Below are 22240 nucleotides of genomic sequence, written 5' to 3'. Positions count from 1 at the left end.
AGGAAACAGAAGAGCTTTCCCCCACACTCCAATCTAAACACCAAGATGTGCCACCATGCAGGAGCCTGGGGGCTTTTACCACACCTTATTCCCACATGACTGTGAAATGGACCATGGCAATCAAGATTAAGTTGTTTTAAATGCAAACTCGGGTGTTTCTTCAATTTTTTAATCTACAGAACAGCTTGCAGAATGAGCTCATTAAAAATATCGACAGTCCTCATTAGTGTATGAGCATAGCAAAAATAATTAAATAACTGAACTAAACCAGGATGCACATATTTGCTCCCAGAAGATTTTTTTAGTTGCTGGACTACCTAATTTATAATCATCAATGGCTAATCACTCTGGAATATAACCTGCTGAAGTGCCTAGCCAGCTTCTGACAGTCACTTCCACTAGTGCAGGCACAGTGTTTCTTGAACTGACTGAAAAATGGGAAGGAGAAAAAAAGAGGAAACTGAAATTTCAGGATAACACATCTTCCTCTATCAGCAAATTTAATTAAATGTTTGAAAAATCATGTCCTAAAATTTTGAAGGGCATTATAACCAGCAAGTCCAGAACATTTAAGTTTGAGCCTCTTGAGTTTTTGCTTAATAAAATAAATGCTCATTCATTTAATGAATTCTAGTTTTCAGTCAAATAGAGCTTGATGCAAAAGTGAAAATTCATTACCAGACCATTAAAAAATGCATTCATTGACCACTTCCTAACACAAAAATGCCTAGAAACTAAAAAGTCAAAGAGATGAACACACATATATATATTCCACAGACTTAGTATTAGCTTTCTAGTTCAGAAAATCTAGTCCAAATCCACATTTAGTGACACGTGGCAATTAAAACTGATCAGCAGGGACTGGCATTTCTCACATGAAAATAAAATCATTCAAAAGGAAAACAGGAATATAATTAATACTTCTATTCATCACCATGATAACATTGCTGTTTGTTCCCTAACAGCTGAAATACATCTCCAGGAACACCAAACAATACTGAGTATTCAGGTATATTTTAATGTATGCAAATACATGGGTAAAATATTTGATCTGCATCGACTTTAGCACTCAGCCTCTTGCACAAGTTTCAAAATTAAAACCCCCCAAAATTTACCCTTTCAGTCCTGCTCATCTCATCTAGCCAGTAATAAAATTGACTGCAGTCCCTGAGAGAATTCTCCCTGTCAGGAAAAACTAATCAAGGCGGGTGACAAAAAAAAGTTACTCATAAACAGCAGTGATCTGGGGGGATAAAAAAGTTTATTATCAAACAGAATTACAAGCTGAGAGTTTATGAAAGTTCATTCCCTCAGTCTTTGGGATACACTTCCTTCAGCCACCTTGAAAAATGCACATGAACTACTGAAAGCTGGACTTAGTTTGAGATAATGTACTCAATACTTTACTTGCAATAAAAAGTAATTCACTGAAACATTACAGCCTTCCATAGCTGACAGAAAGCACTCCAACTCCAACTCCCGTTCCGCACAAAGCGGCAGAACTAGCTGTCAGCACAAGTTACTCTCTATACATACACTCACCACACATCATGTTCAAAGACACTGAGGGGTTTAACGCTTGTGCCCAGAGAGACCCCACGACACCCCCGGTCCCTCCGCACGGGAGCCCCCGCAGGGCTGACCGGCCTCCGGGAGCCCCCGGTCCCCCCTGCGTCCCCCGGGGCGGCAGGGGCTGATACCGGCACGGCAAGGACGAACCAGGCGGTGCTCGCAGAGCCGGCGGAACAGCTTTGCGGCACCGGCGCCTCTCAGCCCCTCACCGACCACCCCTCAACCCTCTCAGCTCCTGGCGCCCCCTCAGCCCCTCACCGCCTGCCCGCCCCGGCGCCCCCACGCACCTGTTCGCCCCCCGGAGCAGCTCGGGCCCGTCGCCGCCCGCTCCCCACCGTCCCCACGGAGAAGCAGGCGACGGCGGCGGCGGGCGGCGGGCGCAGCAGGGCCAGGGCGAGCAGCAGCCGCCGCTTACGGCAGGCGGCAGCCACCAGGCCCCGCGGTGCCCCCAGCACCGCCATCTTGCGAGGGCCGGGGCGAACGGGATTGTGGGACGGCGGCGGACCCGCGGGAGGGGCGGGGCGGGGCAGGGCGGGGCGGGTGTGCCTCCCTCAGGCTGCCGTGGCGGGAAGCTGAGCTCAGTTGCCCTCACAGCCGCCGCCCTCACAGCCGCCGCCCTCACAGCCGCCGCCCTCACAGCCGCCGCCCTCACAGCCGCCGCCCTCACAGCCGCCATGGCGGGACCCCGAGAGGAGCTGTCCTCAGACTTGTCGTGGTGGGCAGAGAGGGGCTGCTCTGAGCTCCCCCTGGCATTCTGTGAGAAGGGCTGCCCTCCACCATGGTGGCCCAAGATGGACAGCCTTGAGCCCCGCTCTGGTAGGGACTGCCCTCAGATCCCCCATGGCACCCTGAGAAGGGCAGCCCTCAGCCCCGCCATGGCACCCTGAGAGGAGCTGCCCTCATTCCCCATGGTGCCACGAAAGGGGATGTCCTCAACCATGGTCCCCTGAGGGGGCAGCCCGCAGTGCCACCACCACGGCACCCAGAGAGGTGCAGCCCTGAGTCTCACCATGGCCCCCAAAGAGGGGCAGCTCTCAGCCCCACCATGGCATCCAGAAAGGGGCAGCCCTCAGCCTCACTGTGGTGCCCAGAGAAGGGCTGCCTTCAACCCTGCCATGGTGCCAAGAGAGGGGCTGCCCTGACCCCAGCATTGCAGTGTGAGAGGGGCAGGCCACAACCTGCCACAGTGCCCTGTGGGGAGCTGCCATCCTCCATGGAGCCCAGAGGGAGGCAGCCCTCAGACCCACCATGGCATTCTGCACATTCCCATGCTTTGTACACATGCAGCTGGACACCGACAGTACTGCAGACAGAAAAAGGTGCTCGAGCTGGCACACAGTCCCTCTGGATTTTGGGTTCCCCACTGAGCAGCTGCAGTTTCCTTGCCTGGGGCGCAGACAAGCCCTGGCCTGCAGCACCATGAGGGAGCAGGGGCCGGAGGGGAATGTGTGGATGGCACGTGGGCTGGTACATCTCCGCACAGACCTAATCCTGTATTCCCCACCCTTCCCAGCGTTAAATTCTGAGCTACCTCAGAGGCTTCCTCCACCCCACACAACTCAGCCGTAGTTCCTCTGAGCCAGAATAATGCAGCAATAGTATGGTTCCTAATTAAACACCCATTTAGGAAGATAGAGCTATGCCATGGATGACGTTTCCGGTGCCCTATATACTCCCATGTGATCGGCATGCAGAGCTGTCAGAAGGCTGTAACTCTGTGTGGCATTTCTAATCACACAAAAATTTCTTCAAAGCTACCAGAGCTTGACTGCTGATGCTCTTGCCTTGAGGGAGAGTTGTAAGCTCATTTGCAGCGGAGAAAGACAGACAGACAGAAAGGAAGAGGACAATTGGCTTAAAGTCGATTTTTAATGAGGCAGGATTTCTCTAGTCTGTGCTTTGATACGCAACTTTGCTCCTGACCGGGATCCACTTCAAACGACAGAGGTGACATTTCTCTGGCACTAATCTAATTCTTCATCATAATTGCATTTGGCAGAGCTGGGTCTGAACAGTGCCGCCCCGTGGCATCGTTCAGAGGGATAAACAGGAATTCTGGGCTTCTGGCTTCCATACATCCGCCTCCTCCCTTATGCTCTGCTCAGCATGGAAGTTTGACCAGGCAAAACGGGCTAATCATGACTCTGTCTGGGGTAGCCTGGACAGACAGGCTGGCCACCATGGCAGCATCTTTTGAGTGATTTCAAATGTTTCTGCAATTTTTCCGCATGCACTGCTGAGATGCCTTCATGCACAGTGTTTGTGTGCACACACGGTGCTTTATGGGTCGATCCAATGTGCAGCACAGGCTCTCAGCCCTATGAAATGTATCCAGTGTTTCAACCAAGTCAAGCTCTTCGGACACAACACGGAACATCCTGCATGTGGATAACAGAACCCTGTGCTGTGGTATCACAGGATCTCACAGCTCTAATGCCTCTAATGGAGACATACAAATCACTTGGCAAATGTTTATTGTCAAACTTCACAACCCCTGCATCATCTCAGCCTTGTCATTGTTATTTTTTCTACACTTTTCAGGCTAATAAGGTGCTTCATATATTTGATATGAGTATTCTCCTTGCAAATTTTACTTTAGCTGCTCTTCCTTCTTTAATAACTTTCCCATGCTACTGGCTTTATTTCCTCCTGCTAATGTTTCAGTCTTGTTTCCAGTCCTGATCTTCTCTTTCTCCACTTTATTTATGTGATCCCAGATTACTGACACCTGTACGAGGCACTGCACAAACCCTGAGAGACACCCAGGGTGAAAAGAGCCCATATTCCTGTAGTAGTTACAACCTCTATCCCAGAGTGACTGAACCAGGAGAACAGAGCTCGTGATAGAGACACAGAAAGCCAACAGAGGAGTTTTATGAACTTACACTGTTTAAAGTAGCTTGCCACAAAATAAATATCTATTTCTCTGCAGATTTAGTTGTGGAAGCAGAGATCTCCTTGGAGACAGACAAATCAATGCCTGCTCTGGAGCTGGCACTCTGGAAAGATGACAGAAGCAGCTCAGTTGAAGAAATAGAAGCTCTGGGAATGGAAATAACTCACCACAAAGGAGATTTGTGAATAGAATCCTAAAAGATACTTATTTTTTCCAGGAGCTGTGTAGACAACAAACCAGGGCTTGAGAACAAGGTCAGTGTACTGAATGAAAACACATTATTTTTTTGGTTAGAAAAGTTTACAGAAGCAGCTCAGCAAAAGAAATACAACACCCATCTTGTGGAGGTGAAATAACACCTTATTTAGAGTTGCTTAAAGTTCTTAACTTCTTTCTTATTAAAGGTGCTTAATATGATTCTAGCACTGTAATGAATTTCACTTCTACCAACAAGTACTTATTACTCCAGGTGTAAAAAAACAGAGTACAATTTCATAAAGTCTACTTATAGAAGTAAGATTTATAATTAATAACATTCCTATAAAATGGGAAGAATCAACACTGAATTCCAGATAATCAGTATGCCAAAGGGATACTGAACCCTCTATTGTGCATGGTAACATTGACAATTCCAGCTATACTAGGCATCATCCTAAAAGAAAGCTCCCCCAGAGCTGTGGGAATCAAAATCAATTCAGGAGTCAGGCTAAAGGAAAAAGAAAAGTGTTAATATTCAAACACCATTTAGAATCAATAGTATTGGAAGGGTATGAACACAAGGAGGGGAATGCTTCAAGAAAGTGTATGAAGCAAGAGAGAAAATTAATGAGAAGAAAGTAATGCAAAGAAAATAAAAATAGGAAAATGGGACAAGGTTGGGGGCAGATAGAAGGCCTTGTTCAGAGGCGTAAAATAATTTTGGCAAGGAGAATGTGTGCTGAAAGACACAGTGCTCTTTTGGAGATAGCAACTGTTGCACTTATTTCTAGAAAAATATGAACGATTAATTCTCAAACCCTGCATTTAAGAGCTGAGCAGCTGCACACACTTTGGAAGTGCAGTGTGAATTATATCTCACAGTTAAATAAATAAGTAGCATAAAAGAGCTGTATTTTAGAGTGTGTTTGATTGTCTTACAAAAATGACATGTCCAGTTGTTTTCACTGAAAAGGTGGTCAGGCATTGGAAGGGCTCACCCAGGGCAGTGGTGTAGTTACCATCCCTGGAAGTGTCCAAGAAACAACTGGATGTGGCACGTCAGGCCAGCAGAGCAGAGGCATCCAGCCTTGCCTGGGTCATGGATTTACTGCCAGTGAGAAGATCAAACCTCCAGTGAATCCACAGCAGCTTTTGAGTTCCTCATGTCCTGATCCCTTTGCCTTCTCCAGGTTTTGTTCCAGCCTGTGCTCTGGCTCACTGCAAATACACCAGGCCACGCCTGAGACTTTTTGGTTGTTACTGGTTGCTTCTGCTTTCTTCTTCCCTTTTTTTTCCCTTTCTCTCCTGCTAATGCAGTCACTTCCCTGAAGTGGCTGAGGTTGTTATTCCTGCCAAGGGAAGGAGGGCACACAGAGCCTTCTGTGCACAGAGCGCTCGCCTTGGCCCAGGCACAAATGGGAGCTTTTCTTTCCTCCTGTTCAGAAGGCACCAATAATGAGGTGCTTGGCCATGGAAACTGGTAAGAGAAATGCACAATTTAAAGGAAGATTTACAATATGAAGTTGAAAATGTTGGGAGGAAGGTGGGGGGAGAAATGGAGGACTAGGCAGGGACTGATCTGGGGGCTCAGAGCCCGCTAGCAGCACAGTTTAATGGGGCCAGGAGAGCCTCAGAGACTGTGACTGTGCTGGAAGTGTCTGACTTGAATCGGGAGGTTTTCAGCCTTGCCAGGCAGGGTTGGGTGTCTTTTGGTGTTTGGTGGAGCAAGGAGCCTGTGAAGGAATGGAGAAGCCTGGAAACTCCTCTGGGACCCTCCTCACCTTCGGTGCTTCCACAGCTCTGTCAGGCCCATTGGAAATTTGTCTTTCCCAGCAAGGTCAGCGTCAGCCTTGAGCATCTTCTGGGTGTGTCTGGAAGAGCGGGGCAAAGAGAAGGTGTGGGCTAACCATCAGCTCTGCTCCTGCAGCTGCTCTGAGACAGCGCTCCGGGAGGGGACGCAAACAGCCGGGAACGCTGGGGGAGTCTGTCTGCAGCCAGGGGCTCAGCCTGCACTGCTGGTTTGGGTGGGTTGGGATGGTTTTCTGACACAGCTGTAAGGCTTGCCAGGTGTGCCAGAGAGGAAAGGAGAAATTCAGTGTGTGGCAGTTCACAATTCCAGCTTTGTTTCTTCTTCAGGAACCGCTTCAGCTTCTGCAAGAAGGACTCACTGTTTGCAGGCTCAGCGTTATTTCCCACAGCACACGGCTGGTTTTGAATCACACACCAGGATCTGGGAAGGAAAGAGGAGGAGAGAAGGTGAGTCCCTATCTTTCCTTTCTCATTCAGTTTCCTTTTTAAAAGTAATTTTTCTGAAAAAAAAAGGCTTTTTATATATACTTGTGCCACACGTCTATATGCCTCTCATTTTAGACAGTCTGTGCAGAAAGGTGCATGGATTAATTGAGCTTTACACTTTTGAGAATTGCTGCCACTAAATTTCTTAAACTCCTCCTTTTTTTTTAAGAAAAAAAAGAGGAAGATTTAAGAAACTGGAAGCAACACAAACATTTCCCTACCTGAACCTCCCCAGTGATCAAAATTGTAGAGGATTTTCCAAACCTGAGTTCTGACACAAACAGCCACTAGGGGTTTTTTGTACATCCCCTTGTTTCTTTCTAGAGTTGTCCTGTGCATGGCAAATTCTAACCAAAGGTGGGGTTAACTGGGCTGTGTGTAAACAAACAGGCAGTGGGGAGGTGGCTCCTGAGGTCTGCAAATGAATAAAGCAGCACAGAAGTCCCAGATCTGATTGCCTTGGCAGACAAGACCCAGACAGGAGGAACGAGTTCCTGCCTCTGTGCCCCATTTACCTGCGGTAGCAACCTTAAAACAATTCCAAAAATCTGGACTGTGCTTCTCCTTGGCCCACAGGAAGGGCTTGAGTGAAAAGCAGAGCCTTCAGGTCTGTTCCCTGTTTGGCCACTAAGGGGAGCTGCTTATTGGCAAATTCGGTTGTGTGATCACGGGGTTTAAACCCCCCCAGAACTGGTCGTGCTCATTGTGTTACAACCACTGTGTGCTGCACAAATCCTGATTTCAACTTTGCTTTTGTCCTCCAGGGTGAATAACTGCATTGGATTTTCTAACTACAAATTCTTTCTACTGTTCTTAGCCTATTCTTTGTTGTATTGCTTGTATATTGCTGCAACAGTCTTCAAGTATTTCATTAAGTATTGGACAGTAAGTCATGAAATCCGGTTCCTTTTTCATCTGCTGTGAGTCTCGTGGGCTTTAGTGACTCTCGGTGCTTTGCTGCTGCCAGGCAGTGGAGGGGCTGCATTTTCCTGGGAGGTGTTTCCCTGGGCCCTTTGGGAATCCAGCTGCTGTTAGATGTCCAAAATGCACAAAGCAAGAAGCAAGTAGCCTTCAGGAATTTCAGACTGCAGATTAGCTTCTGGCAGAGAGGTTATATCCCTTCCCTGTCCTTGTGTTTGCACGGGTGTCTCTTGCAATGTTTGGCATTGATTTGTACATATTTACTGAGAAGAAAAAACCAAAACAGGTCAAAAAACCTTGTTCATTTTCTAGTCCACACAGGCCTCCTCCCTCAGTTTAAAAACAGAGTGAACCAAAGCAGGCTTTTATTCAGCTCCCGCGGGCTGTCCCGGGGCGCTGCCGTGGAGCGCGCAGCGCGGGCAGGGCCGTGGCATGGCCTGGGCGGGGCCGGGGCAGGACGTGCCGCCCGGTGCCGGTCCCGCCCCGCGCCGCGCTCCCGCCGCGGGCCTGAGCGGCGGCTTCCGGCCGCCAATGAAGCGCGGGCGGCGGGCGCGCTTCCCCCGCCCCGGCGGCGCGCACGGGGGCGCGGCCCCGGCGCATGGAGGCGATGCCTGCCAGAATCAGCGCCTCGGCCCGCGGCCGCAGGATGAACCGTCTGGCGGCCGCTACGGCCACGGCGAGTGGCGGCTCCCGGCTGATCCGCTTCGCCGAGCCCAGCGAGGACAGCGGCTGCCCCAGCCCGGACAGCAGCAGCAGCAGCAGCAGCAACGGGGTGGTGGTGGGTGCCGGCGGCGCCGGTCCCCGCGGGGGAGGACGGCGCGCCGGCCATCGGGCCGCAGCTGAAGCTGCTGCCCATGAACGACCAGCTGCGGGAGCTGCAGACCATCATCAGGGACAAGTGAGCGCGCCGGGCCGGGCTGGGCCGGGCGGAGGCTGCGCGGGGACGGGCAGCGTGGGCTGGGGAGGAGCCGCGGCGGGCTGGGGAGACAGAGGGGGTCGTCGCCTGTCGCTCACTCCATCCCTCCCTCCTCCAGGGAGCCGCAGCCCCGCCGAGCCGCTCTCGGCCGGCCCCCGGTGCCGGCTCGGCGCTGCCGCTGGAGGGATGCGCGGCGGGCGCTGCCGATGGGCTCCCGGCGCGGCCGGGCCGTCCCCGCCGGGCCCGGGGGCCGAGCCCGAGGCCCGCAGTACGTGCTGCTGTGCCGCGTGTGCCGGGTTGAACGCCCGGGCCGGCTGCGCGGCCATGTCTGGTGACGCGGGGCCCCAGGGCAGGGCAGCGCTCGCCCCGCGCCCCAGGGTGGGCAGCGCTCCCGGGGGCTCCCTGCCCACCCCCGCCTCGGGGCTGTCGGGGCCTGACACGGCGGCTCGAGGGGTCTTAAAATCCTTCACAGACTTGGACGGTCCCCGATGGGGGGGGGTTTTTGCTCACCTCCGCCCCGCGGGCGGCTCGGAGCTTGCGTGCCACATCATCAGCACAAGGAGCGTGCAGTGCCGTGTGTGTAAAGCTCTTGAGGAAGGAGGCTGTACCTTATGGTCACGCGGGCGGGCCCGGCAGCAGCTGGGGCTCGTTACCGCTCTCTGGAGATCGTATCCTGCAGGCAGGATGGGGCAGGGAGCCATTCCCAGGCTCTAACTGGAGACAGCTGTGAGCACTATGTTCAACAAGGCAGTTCAGGTGTCGAGCACGTCCCTCCCACTGATCACGTCTGCAGCTGTGCTTGTTCAGCACTTGGAAGGTGATAGTGTAAGGTATTAAATATAGCATGCAACATAAGACAAACTTCACTAGCATCCATCTGTTTATTAAAAACTACTAGTTTGCAAGGATCACCAGCTAAGAGGTGTGAAATCAAGCCTATCAATAGAGTGATCAGGTTCTGAATAAAACCCTCTCTTCCTGCGACACAGTGGCTTTCTGACATCTGCAGTAAGTCATTCCAGAGACACTGTTCTTTGCTGTGTTTCACATCTGTCCATCTGCATAGTCCACATTTTGCTATTTTCTGACTCTTGAGGCTTGACTTTGTAGCTAACAGCAATACATTTTTTAATGCAAAACTGATCACCATTTCTCAAAGATGATACCTCCATCAATTTTATTAACTTAGCGGAGCCTTCTTACTTTAAACTAGTTTGTAGAGGATTTTCCTTAATTTTCAAAGCCTGGCAGCAGGAGCACCAGAGGCAGTGTAGTCTTGATGTCAGGAGGGCACTTGTGGCAAGACCACACAGAAGATCCCTGCATGCGAGAACACTTTCCTGGCAGCTTCTCTGTGGAGCAGAAAGGGGAGCTGGGAGTGGGCTAAGCAGAGAGAGACAGAGAGGGAATCCAAACTAGGCTTGATGATGGGCTGTGAAAGGTTTTGGGGTTAGTGAAAACCATATCGTTTTGCTATCTAAGCAAATACTAGCAATGTAATTACTGCACTCAAGGTTTTATTAGTATTTTCTTGTACACAGGTTTTGACCTCTTTGAAATACATTTAAGAGGTTTCTGGTTACAGTGAGCTTATCCAGAAAGCAGCAGCTGCGATTTTAACTTGAAGGACGTTTTTTAGAGTTACATGAGCTTCATTGCACAAGACTTTGGTAAGAGGAAGTCTAGAATAGGACTTGTAAACAATGAGTTACTCAGAGCAGCTGCAGCAATCGCAGACTGTACTTTATTCTGAGTGGGATGTTGCCCTGGCAGTGGGGATGGAACTGTCACTTCCAAGCTCCCTTCCCAACCGTGAGGAAAATCAGGCAGCAGCCTGCTCAGAAAGGTAGGCTTTGTAGGTAAGGACAGTAGGGAAACATCATTTTTGTGTTCTGTCCCAGGAATTCAGCTGTGTCTCATTAAATAAGAGACCTCAGACTGGCCTATTTTAGTGCCTGTCATTTAGAAAGATGCTGAAAGAAGAGGATTTTTTAGGCACCGTTCATTAACCTTTGCCATGGCAGCTGCCCTGAGACAACTCTGTAGCCACTGTAGCATTCAGACCAGGTGCTAAAAGAAACTCCTCCTCAGAAGAACCGTGTTTGTGAACTGACAGCACTGTGGCTCAGAGCAGCTACTGGTCAAAAAATCCAGTTTAAGCTGATAGAGGGGTATGTTCACATACAGTGCTTGGGAAGAGGGAGAAGCTGTGTCATCTACAGGCAGTTAGAGCCCTGTCACGAAATCTTTCTGGATTAAAAAAGAGCAGGTAACACCTTAACTCAAGGAGAATATTTAGGTTACTTAACGCTGTAGAGGATGGATGTTCCAAGTACAGCAATACCTGAAAAGGACAGACATTAAAAGGTAAGGGACTGGGGGTGAGAAGTGGAACAAAAGTAGGGATAAAAACAGGCAAATTGGGTCTCTTACTGTAAATGAGGAAGGGATAAATACTCAGATAGCTAATCCCAGTGAACTACAAGGTAGAACCTGCTGTGCCTACATGGAGCTAAGTATGGTCAGGCCAGATGCAGAAGACCTCAGGGACTCTCTTTTGTCCATAGCATGATCTGTTCAGAGAAGTGGAAAGCTCTTTTCTTGTTCTTGAGAGGATTCAGAGAAAGAAATCACAGCCTTTCAATTGGAATTACTGCAAAGAAAAACCCACCTTCATGTGGCTGGTCATGGTGTCTTGTGGGATTCAGAGGTGGCTGGCTGGGTCAGGGATGTTCTGGTGGATTAACATGACACTTTTGCTTCCTTAAAATTAACAAGAACCTGGTTTGTGTGCCAGAGTCAGGGAGATGGATAGAGCACCTCAACTTAACTGTGCTTGGGTTTCCTCATTTTCCCTCAGGTTTGTCACTTTTCTGTCCAGCAAATACTTAATGAGGGCAGGTGCCTTTTATACTGAGTAGGATATGAACCTCGAGTGCTCTAATGGGATGTGAACTGATGCACTGAAGTACTGAACATTCTGGAACAAACAGTTTGTCTCTGTACAACGAGGGAATGATCTCAAAGTCATTTCTGGCCTCACAGATGTGAAGCAGGGATCTGGAAGCTGAAATGAGTAGAGCAGTGATGTGGTCATTAGGTCAGGTTGGTAGTGTCATTTTAATTACTGATTTAACAATAGATATGATTTAAATCCAGATCCTTAAAGGTTCTTGTGTCTGTTGGATGAGATCATTCTGTGGTGTTCTGGTAAAGCTTCTTATTCCCTAAGGAGCAGAGTGATAAGGTAGAAACACAGATGGCAAAGTGGTTGGATGTGCAGTCCTGGCTGGGCACAGAGCAGGGGGATTCAGGAGTGTGTAACTCACCTGTGCTGGGTAAGGACAACTGCTGCAGGCAGGGAGGGGGGGGATCCCTCTACATCCCAGCCTTGGCATGGAACAAATTAAGGACTGTAGTCCATCAGGTGCTGAAGTGCTGCAGGTAGAACATGGACCTGTTGCCCAGCTGTATCGTCTCCCTGAATGCCAGCAGCTCGTCCAGTGCCTTCAGTTTTGTTTAAAACCTTGTACAAATCCTGGGAAGTGGCCTTTTTCCAGCCTGGCCCTCACCCTGGGGGTGTCTCAACAAGTTCTGTGAGGTAATGAGGGAAACAGGAATTACTGAAGCCACATCACCTGCAGACCTGTCTGTGCTTGTCACTAGTACCAGGTGCTGAAGCAGGAAGAAACCCTGCAGCTGCTTTATATTACAATACAGTCCCCAAAACCCATTTCTTCTCGCCTCCTAAGGCAGACACTGTGACATCCATCAGCCACGCTGCTCTGCCTGCAAAAACAAACTGAAACTCATTTATATTGTGTAACACAATATTCATGCTACAAGTTAGGTTTTAATGCCTCATATTTTTAGATGTTGTCTTGTTCTTGTTTAAGCATCTGAAACAGTTTCTAGTCTGACATGAATTGTTACTTTATGTATTCCTATATGGTATTTAAGGAGAGCAGTTACAGTGTTTTCACATAAACTCCTTTTTTTTTTCTTCCTCGTGGCAATTCTCACGGGATGTGGGGTTTGAGGTGTGGTCACAGCTTTCCAGCTGCCCCTGTACACCAGGTCTGACATTTTCTGTATTACTGTTATTTGAATGCGCTGTGGTTTTCTGTTGCCCTCCCCCTCTCAAAAAGCAGGTATGACCAATTAAGGGTGTTCAGTGAACTGTGCATAGGAACATCTGTGTCTCTGCAAGGACAGAGGGGTTGGTTTAAGGCCTCAATCTGCATTAATATCTCAGAATAGTCACTCTAAACATGTATCACTTTGCGGTCAAAACTGTGGTCTTGACATTGTTGGGTCTGTCTTACACCCATTTGTGAAATTCAGCTAAATTTTCTGAAATGCTACAGTCTGAAAGAACCTAGATGTGCCACTTTGCTACTTCCCTCTTTAAAAAATACCAATCTACACCATTGATGGAAGTATGAAACTTTCCAAAAATCTTAATAGAATCGAGTCATATAATTGTAGGAGTTTGGGGTTGGGTTTATTTTTTTTTTTTTTTCCCCAGTTTTGGGGTCTTTTTGAGCTTTGTCTGTCTGGTTAGTGTCAAAAGAGCAGAAAGTTAGGAATATCCTGTCATTACCAGAAAGAAGGAAAAAATAAAAGTAAATGATATTTTTAACAGTGTGTTACTAGCACAAGGAAAGAAACTAGATTAAGCTGATGCTGTTCTAAAACCTCTTTTTTAAAGTGGGAATAAGTGACTGGTTCCCAGACAATGAGCAGGCAAACCTTTTGACTTTCATTCATGTAAGCATGAGGTGTCTCAGATTCTCGGGGATTAAATACAAAATGGTATTTAAGGAGACATGCAGAGTATCAGGGTTTGAAAACACAAGAGAGATTAATAGGAGATTTCATTTGAAAGTACCACTTGCCGTGTTGGTGCTGTGTCTGAGTGTTTTCAAGGCCACTGTCCTGTGAGTATTGGCTCCATGATTGAAAATGTGTCCTATTCTGGTGTAGTGAGAGTCGCTCTTGGCGTGGGAAGCAAGGTGTTAAAGCTGCTTCTAAAATTCAGGCTTTTAACCTTTCATTTTGCCTTCTGGAGGGGCCAAAAGCCACACAGGCGCATGAGCAAAACTAATAAGAGGCAGAGAGGTGTTTTCATGGGAATGCTCATTAATCCCTGCTCAGTTTAACCTCACATTCACTGATCTAGTCACACTCAGTGAATTCCAGATAAGATAGGATGTATCTCCTGCTTATCAGATGTGTTGTCAGCCCTGGGGTTAAGGATCTGCACTATCATTGTCCCACAGTTTCTGACTGACTGGAGGACAGGCAAGCAAAGCTCCCTTGCTCAGAGCTGCAGGGAATGCAGGAATATCTGAGCTTAGGAGGTGTTTTGGAACTGAGCTGGAACAGCAGTCCCCATGGGAAACCTACAGAACATCCTTCTTTTGTGTTTAATTGCTACTGGTGCAGAGCAGCAACACTGCCAGCAGCAAGAGCCAAACCCCAGCGCTGGGTCACTGCATCCCAGTCTCTGCCACCAACCAGGAAACCCATGATGCAGGACCTCTGGGATAAATTCAGTACATGATAGGAGACTTCTCGCTGAATTGCCTTAGAATATAGTATTTAGTATTGTATTTAAGCAATGTTCTTAAAGTTGTTCCCCAACTTAAAATGTAATTTATTGCCTTTTTCAGGAAATCCAGTAGAGGAGACTTCGTATTTTCTGCTGATCGTCTGGTAGGTGGAGAATTTCTGCTTGATATTGTACTTTGCAACTCTTCCATAAAATGAGTCTTTCAGAACAGAAGAATGGTGGTGTGAGAACAACTTTTCTACCCAAAGGAAATTGCTGTGTGACAGCAACTTTCTGTGTAGAGACTTCTGTTCACTGTTTCATCTCAACGGGTTCCAGAAACCATCTTATTACCAGACACAGCTACTTGAGGACAGAGACCTGTAGTAATTAGAAAATTCTGTTCAAAAACAGATGCACAGAGGCTGGAGGTAATTGAGTTTTATTTTGAAACAGCACTTTTGATCTTTTGAACAGAGCAGTACAATTTCTTACTGCCTGGATGTTAGCAATTGCTTGCGTGCAGAAGTGCCTCCTGGCACTTGTTGTGTATTAGATTAGTAGCTCTGGGTGCATCCACATGGAGAATTTGTCTTTAGCCATATGGTAGTTACTGGCAGGGACAAAGCAGTTTGAAGTTTTCACATGTAGTAAGTCAGCACAAAAACTGTAGGGAGTGCAGCCTTTATCTCATTTAAACTATAAGCTTAAAGAAAACCCCAGCACTTGCTACCACACACACATTTGCTTGTGTCCACAAGGGTGTTTGCTTTTTGCAAATCCACTCTCATTAACAGAGAGAAGTGTTCTTCCCCTTCCAGCAGAGTCCAGAGACCATTCACAATTACAGCCACAGCAGACAGGTTTCCTGTGATGAGCACAATCTTAATCCAGGCCTGATCCAAGCTTGCTCAGGTTTAGATATGACCACAACCTAAGACTGTGACTGCAGTGCTTTTTATTTTCATGGCTTTGCACTTTCCCCCCTGCTTTCCCCTTCTTGAGGATGTTTCCTGCATTCCAATACCTTATTGTCAGTAATTAGTGTGAAGGACCTTTTTTCCATGTACCTTCTCACCTTTCTTGGCTGTCCTGCCCCTGTTCTGAGGCAAACACTGATTTCCCCCCCCCCCCATTGCTGGAAGCTGCGGATCCAGACATTAGTTCAGGCCCTTACAGCAGTGTCCTCTATGGGCTGGCCAGCAGAGCTAGAGAGCTTCCGTGTGCTGGTCCTGCAGCTCTTTGCCACAGAACCTGCTGCTCTGTTTTCCATTTTGTAGGAGGAATTTTGCATGAAAGAATATGTAGGGCTCTCATTTTCTGAATATTTTTCCTGGGTGTGACAAAGAACAGTTATAATTTCATGTGGGACGTGGTCTCTACTAAACTTGGCAAGGTGCAAACAGTTATGACTTGCCACGTTTTCCACCCAGTGAGCAGAGTTTAATGGCAAGAGGCAATACATGAAAAGTGGGGGATTATAGGGGAAGAAAATACACCTTGTTGAAATAAGAAAATGAGAATAAAGTTAAGCTTGCACCTTGGCAGCTGTTAGGGGCAGTGTCTCCTAAGGTCACCACAGGGAGAGGTCTTAAGGAGGGATTCTAAAGGTGATGGATTTCTGGTGGCACAATTTCTTCTTCTGGCAGTTTGTTTCACACATAAGGAGATGGCACAAAGGAAATGTTCGAAGGTACTTGTGAGAAAAAGGAGTTAATGGGTGGTGGAGGTTGGCAGGGAGTGTCTGAAAGTCACTGCCAGGGCTGTGATCCTGAAGCTGAAAGAACGGAGGTTAAAGTCAAGGATGAAGGATGAAGATAAACCTGTTTGGTGTTTGTGAAGGAGGAGAAGCAGCTGAGGGAAGCAGTCCCTAGCATGGGAAACAATCAGTGCCTATGGCTGCTGGTGGTGGTGGAAGTCGGGACATCTGGAACTCAGGGCGGGTGCTGGGAAGGGCACAGAGCTCCTCTCGGGGCAGGATGCTTCCCCTGATCCCAGCACCCACTCACTGTGGAGGCACTGAACTGGTGTCACCTCAGCTCCCAGGTGCTGGTGCTTTGCAGCAGAAGCACATTTGGGGGGGTGACTGGAGGTCTGAGGTGGAGCCATGAATTAATTTTTCAGCTCTACCAGCAGCTCCCTGTGTAACACTGACCAGCTCACTTCACCCTTCTCACCACCTGCCTCTTTCAGGGGGTGAGCATTCCAAAGTGGTTTGAAATGCTGAGCTGCAAAGATACAAAGAGGATGTTCTGCCTTCTCTTGAGCTTCCAAGAAAAGCCACACAAAAATGGGGTTAGAGGATTTTCTGCTCAGACTCTTCTACCTTGGGACCAAACCTTTACTTCCTGTTTCATGTAGGGCTGTAATAATATTGGTTTTATCTTCTAAGCAATGGCAGCCACCTCTCTGGGAGAGGAGCAGCTGGTTCTTGGGGCACGAGAGAAAAGAGGAGGAAATTAATCCCTGAGTGTGGAGGTGGCAGAAAGCACAGTGCAAAAATAAATGTTTTATCAACACTGACAAGTTTACAAAGAATCCTCCCAGTCTGTGTAAAACACTGATAAAGTGTAGGAAGATCACAGAGATTATTTGACCATAAGACCTTCACTGGATTACTCTAAACTTTTGGCAGATTATGTGGAGCAAATCCAACCCTGACAGCACTACAGCAGGATGAAAAAAAGCTTTCCTTCCAAACCTGACAAAGAGATTAGCTTTTTTTGGTGAATTAACTCCAAAAAAATAAAATAGAATTTGGTACAAATGCCCCAGAAACTGACCACAGCCTCTGAGTATGGCTGCCACAAATCCAACCCTAGGAAAAAAAAAATTGTACTAAAATGACTAAAAATATCTCCAAAGAGACATTATAAATGTAAGGGACCATTTCTAGCAGAGGCTGCCTGTGTGCCAGGAACTGGGGCAGAATAGGACAGGAAAAACCTCCCAGGCTGCCCTTTTTCTGGAAGAAGAACTGCCTGAGGTGAGCAGTACACCTGCTCCATCCCAGGAGCATTGCCTCACTTCTGCCATCCCACAGCGAATTTTGAATAGTCAGTGATGGTTTTGGTTTAAGCTCTTGCTTGGCAGTAGCTTTCCTTGAGCAGTTTTGGCCTGTGAATCTTTGGCTCACCAACAGCGAGAATTTTCACATCTTTAGTACCCAGAGCATCCTTCAGGACAATCATCCTGGCTGCAGGTGGATGTACTTTGTACTTTGCAGGGCAGCACCAGGGGAGGGCTGGGGGGCTCACGAGCTGCTCCTCCAGCTGGACCATCCAGAAGTGCAGGGATTGGCAGAGCAGCCCAGGGAAAGCAGAGCTGGCAGGTGCTGGGAGGTGACGGTGACAGAGAGATTCCTAGACTTGCTGAGCTGTCTTTGGGCACTGGTGGTGTGTTTGCATTGCTGCAGCTTCTGTGGCTGTTCTGGCAGCCCAGCTGCAGTTTAGCCCTAGAAACAAGGATGTGAAAATAGAGCCTGGCTGATGGGGAACTTTCCCTTTCCCTCACCAATATTTCCTGTCAGCAAATGAAGTTGCATTGGTGCCTCACTCATCTGTTGAAAAAAAAATTGTGATGTCTCTGCCTGCCAGATGTAAATAAAGGCAGTTTTATGATTGCTTATGAACCCCCTCTTCTCCCAATTTTGTTCTGCAATGCCTTTGTTTGATTTGTGGCCAAATCATAGGCTTCACCCCCAAAAGGTCTCTAAATTCAGTCCCTAACTGCTATTAAAGAGACCCTTTTAGACCCTTTGGGCTCACCCAGTCTTTGTAACTACTACTGCTATGTAGTGCCTTATCTCCAGAGATAACAATCCCTTTAAGCTGAGCCTTCTCTTTGGTTCCACAGATCAGACTCGTGGTTGAAGAGGGACTGAATCAACTGCCCTACACAGAGTGTACCGTGACCACTCCAACAGGTATGTGGGAAATCACCCCTGGCCTGGGTAGGACTGGAAGTGGAACTGACATAAAAATACATGGAATTATTACTAGAGTTACAGAATATCTCAAGGTGGAAGGGACTCAGAGGATCATTGAGTCCAACTCCCCTCCTCACAGAACTGCCTAAAACTGAACCCAGCAACATCCAGATGGTCCTTGAACTCTGACAGATTTGGTGCCATGAGTTCCCTGGGGAGCTCTGAGCAGGGCAGAGCACAGAGTAAGGGTCCCTTCTGGTTTAAAAAGCTACATGGTTCATAAGAACAGAACTCAGCAACACATTCAACATTGTCATTTCACTAAGAATTAAACTGGTCTTCCAAAACCATGATGAAAATGTACCAGTGTATGTGCAAGGTCTGTTCACCTGCCCACACCACAGCCTTGAATTAAAACTGATGACATTTCACATGCCCTTTAAGGAATAAGTACTTGGCACAAGCAGTATTGCTTTGCCTAAGTCTGGCCCAACAACTGGGGCCAGCTGGGAGTGAGGATGAGCAGGAAATGAAAAGTGGCTGTGTTGGCACTAGAGAAAACCAGTGCAGGAGTTGTGGTTCCTCCTATCAGCTGTAAAGATCTGTAAGGTTGTGTGCAGTACTCAGAGGCAGCTGCTGAGTGCATCAGCAGGTTAGGGGGAACTGCTCAGCTCAGTGGTGTGACCCACATGCACCAGCTGAGTCCTGTTCGCCTGAGAACTCCACTTACATTTCTGCAGGGTGCCATTCCCACTCTGCAGTAAAGCATTGGTGTGTCTTTACTTACACTTAGAGGGAAGATGGACTGCAAACCCTCAGCTGTGGAACCAGACAGAGTTCAGGCAGCCTCACTTTCCTGTGCTCCTTTTTACATTAAACAGCAGCTGCTTCATCTCTTGAGCACTGGTGTTGCATCTGTTCCCATCAGTCAGTGGGACCAGGACCATCTCCTCTCCATTCAGAGAGGGGAGGAGGGAGCAGCCACTACCACTGACCCCTGGTTTCTTTCCTCACAGGACATAAGTATGAAGGAGTCCGATTCGAAAAGGGAAACTGCGGGGTCAGCATCATGAGAAGTGGTAGGTGGTGTTGGCTGCTGAAGGAGCACACATGAAATGCTTTGGAAACCTGTAAACAGCTTCCTTTCAAAAATGTGCAAAAACAGGTTAACCCAGACCTGCCAGTTGTTACTCTTTTTTAGGTTCCTCGATAACAGAATGTCCAGGAATATCTGCCATTAACCTTTTAGGAGACAAACGGCTGGAACAGATTTCCTGTGGCCTCTTCCCTGGCAGCTGTCCCCTGTGAGGGGCCAAGTGCCCTCTCCTGTTTCCCAGCTGTGCCCAGGGCTGCACCCCAGCCACGCTCCGTGGGGGCAGAGTCCCTGTTATTGTCCAGGGCTGGGCAAACCTTTGGATCTGTGGTGTCAAATCCAGCGGCCCCACACTCTGCCCCACACTCTGCCACCGGGATGTCCCCAAACCCCACCCGCCCGTTCTGATTTCCAGCTCTCTCCTGTGAGAGCTCAGCACAGCTGGGTGGGAGCACCAAACCCAGGGGCTCGGCAACACCGAGGAGACTCGGTTTGCTGTGAACAGAGGAAAAAGGGAAAGAGCTTCAAGTGTTTTAGTGCTTACAAGCGTTCACCTGCACGGGGGTGGGCCTGTCCCTTTGGGACTGTCCCTTTGGGACTGTCCCTTCCACTGCAGCCCCTCGCCCCTGAGCCCTTTGTCAGTGTGTCACCACCTGGTGCTGTGTTTGTGCTGCTCCTTGGAGGGGAGGCGATGGAACAGGGCCTGCGGGACTGCTGCAGATCCATCCGCATCGGGAAAATCCTGATCCAGAGCGACGAGGAGACCCAGCGAGCCAAAGTGTACTACGCCAAGTTCCCCCCAGACATCTACAGGAGGAAAGTGCTGCTCATGTACCCAATCCTGAGTGAGTGTCTGCCACCAGCACGGACAGCCAGCCTCCTCTGAACGCCGAGTGCCCGCATTGAAAGGAAAATTTCCACATTTCAGGGGCTTTGATTGGGTTTTCTGCTTGGTTTAGGTGACAGAGGAGGGAATTTATCAGGCTGTGCCAGGACACACATTACTCAGCTGCACCAGTGTGAATGCAGAGCAAATCCTTTGGGCATGGCTGCGTTTGGGAGAAAGGCCCAGATTAAGACTGGATATAAATAGAATTATATGAATTTTACCATGGGAAAAGACTCAAACTATGTTTTCTTAGTCTGAGACATTTCTAGATTAATATTAAAAGGAGTTTGTTGGGATGAGGTTACTTTTCCAGTCCAAGTTCTGCCATTAGGAGAACAACATTTTCTACACGGAGTACATGCAGAGGTGATGCCTTTCCAGTAGGAAAGGACTGAATCACCAATCAGTCACACCAAAGTTACCACGGGTATTCTTGGACAGCTTAGGACAATTCATCAACCAGGGGACAAGCCCCTAAACCCTCTCCCTCTTTGCCCTCTCAGGTACTGGGAACACGGTCATTGAGGCTGTCAAAGTGCTTGTGGAACATGGGGTCCAGCCCAGCGTCATCATCCTGCTCAGCCTCTTCTCCACACCTCACGGTGAGTGTGAGGGGCACAGGAGTGAGCACAGGAGTGTCTGGTGGGGACAGTGACATCAGTCACACATAGCACAGGCAAGGCAGAGCAGGTTTGGGGTTTTTTGGCTGAATTGTAAAACTGAGCAAACAGCGCCCTGTTTGGTGTGGGCAGTGAGGAGGGGACTGAATGGCAAAACTGCAAATGGGAGAGAATTCCTAAAAGCAGGAGTTTGCAGCACTGCCAGGTCCATGGCTCACAGAGCAATGCCAGGCCAGGTGCTGTTCTGGACCGTGGAATGTGGGGGTTGGTCCAGCACCAGAACAACCAGGAGTGGGAGCTGAATGGAGCAACAGAACAGGCCTGGCTGCAGGTTAAAGGTAAAAGGGGATCTAAATGGGGAACATCTGCTTCTCTGGAGGAGGAAAGAGGATCTTGTGTGTTGTATTAGAAAGTGGCCATGGCAGAAATCGCTATCAGAAAGCTCAGCTGAACTGCAGAGCAGCCTGTAACCACTTGATTTGGAGTATGTGTGTATGGGAAAGGAAAATCCAAAGAAAACCTGAAAAAGCAATCCCGTAAAGTCAGGAAGTTTTACTCATAGATGGTTAGCAAAGGCAGGAACAGGAACTGGAGACAGAAGCACAGAGCCTGGCTTACCTTTGGAATGCTGCTGATCACAATTTGACATGGGCTGAAGCACTGTAATCATTATTGCCTTTGCTGTCTCTTCAAAGGTGCCAAATCCATCATCCAGGAATTCCCAGAAATCACCATTTTAACTACAGAAGTGCATCCTGTTGCACCAACACACTTTGGACAGAAGTATTTTGGGACAGACTGACACTCTTGGAACAACTGGATATGACTCTATGGCATTACAAGAGGTTTTTTCTACGTTTTATTACTTTTGAGTTGGTCGAGGGCATGTTTAAAAACATTTTCGGCCAACTAACTTAGGTTAGTGCTGGCCTGAACAGGGATCAGGTACAGTGACAGAGCACTCTGGCTACACAGTCAAGCATCTCCATGTTGGGGCTCTATAATTACCACACTCTGCTTTAACTTATTTATTCTTCTCCAGCCTGTCCATGGCCGCCTGCAAGAGCAAAATAAACCCAACTAAACCCCAAGGGAGTGTCCTTCATTTCTGGGGTCACTTGGCATCACTCCATCTACAGCCACTCCCAGTGCTTCCAAATCTAGGGGTGCCCTTGGATCTCAATGTCCTCCTGAGCAGCCAGAGGGCATTTTGGTCTTGAGCTGGTGGCCAAGAACCAATGATACAACTCTTGGAATTTTGCTCTGCAAACATTATTCTCAAATAGTGAAACACCCCTGGTTGTCTTGCTCAAGGGTCCTGAATCAAGAAGATTCCTGTTGCAGCACAGGTGCAGACT

At 48.4% G+C, this 22240-nt stretch overlaps 2 protein-coding genes and 1 long non-coding RNA gene across 3 annotated transcripts in view; 2 read left to right on the top strand and 1 right to left on the bottom strand.

Annotated features, from left to right (window-relative positions):
- Positions 1 to 2033, bottom strand: part of ABCB7 (ATP binding cassette subfamily B member 7) — a 36173-nt gene extending 34140 nt beyond the window's left edge. Inside the window, exon 1 of the mRNA XM_039571796.1 lies at positions 1860 to 2033. Coding sequence (XP_039427730.1) covers positions 1860 to 2033 — 174 coding nt within the window. The remainder of the gene's footprint in view (positions 1 to 1859) is intronic.
- Positions 2034 to 5775: 3742 nt separating this feature from the next.
- LOC120412016 lies at positions 5776 to 7850 on the top strand. Its single transcript, XR_005604655.1, has 3 exons — positions 5776 to 6146; positions 6803 to 6922; positions 7726 to 7850. It is a non-coding gene; the product is annotated as an uncharacterized LOC120412016 (long non-coding RNA).
- A 617-nt stretch (positions 7851 to 8467) lies between these two features.
- Positions 8468 to 21973, top strand: UPRT (uracil phosphoribosyltransferase homolog). The gene is made up of 7 exons (XM_039571755.1): positions 8468 to 8780; positions 14474 to 14516; positions 18208 to 18277; positions 19297 to 19359; positions 20057 to 20218; positions 20766 to 20864; positions 21578 to 21973. Exons 1-7 carry the CDS (start codon positions 8737 to 8739, stop codon positions 21682 to 21684), a joined length of 588 nt encoding a protein of 195 aa, XP_039427689.1. The 5' UTR covers positions 8468 to 8736; the 3' UTR covers positions 21685 to 21973.
- Positions 21974 to 22240: the final 267 nt, after the last annotated feature.

The sequence above is a fragment of the Corvus cornix genome, chromosome 4A (assembly GCF_000738735.6).
Source record: "Corvus cornix cornix isolate S_Up_H32 chromosome 4A, ASM73873v5, whole genome shotgun sequence".
Taxonomy (NCBI): domain Eukaryota; kingdom Metazoa; phylum Chordata; class Aves; order Passeriformes; family Corvidae; genus Corvus; species Corvus cornix.
The sequence above is the reverse complement of the archived record's forward strand: the minus strand, read 5'-3'. Positions and strand labels throughout refer to the sequence as shown.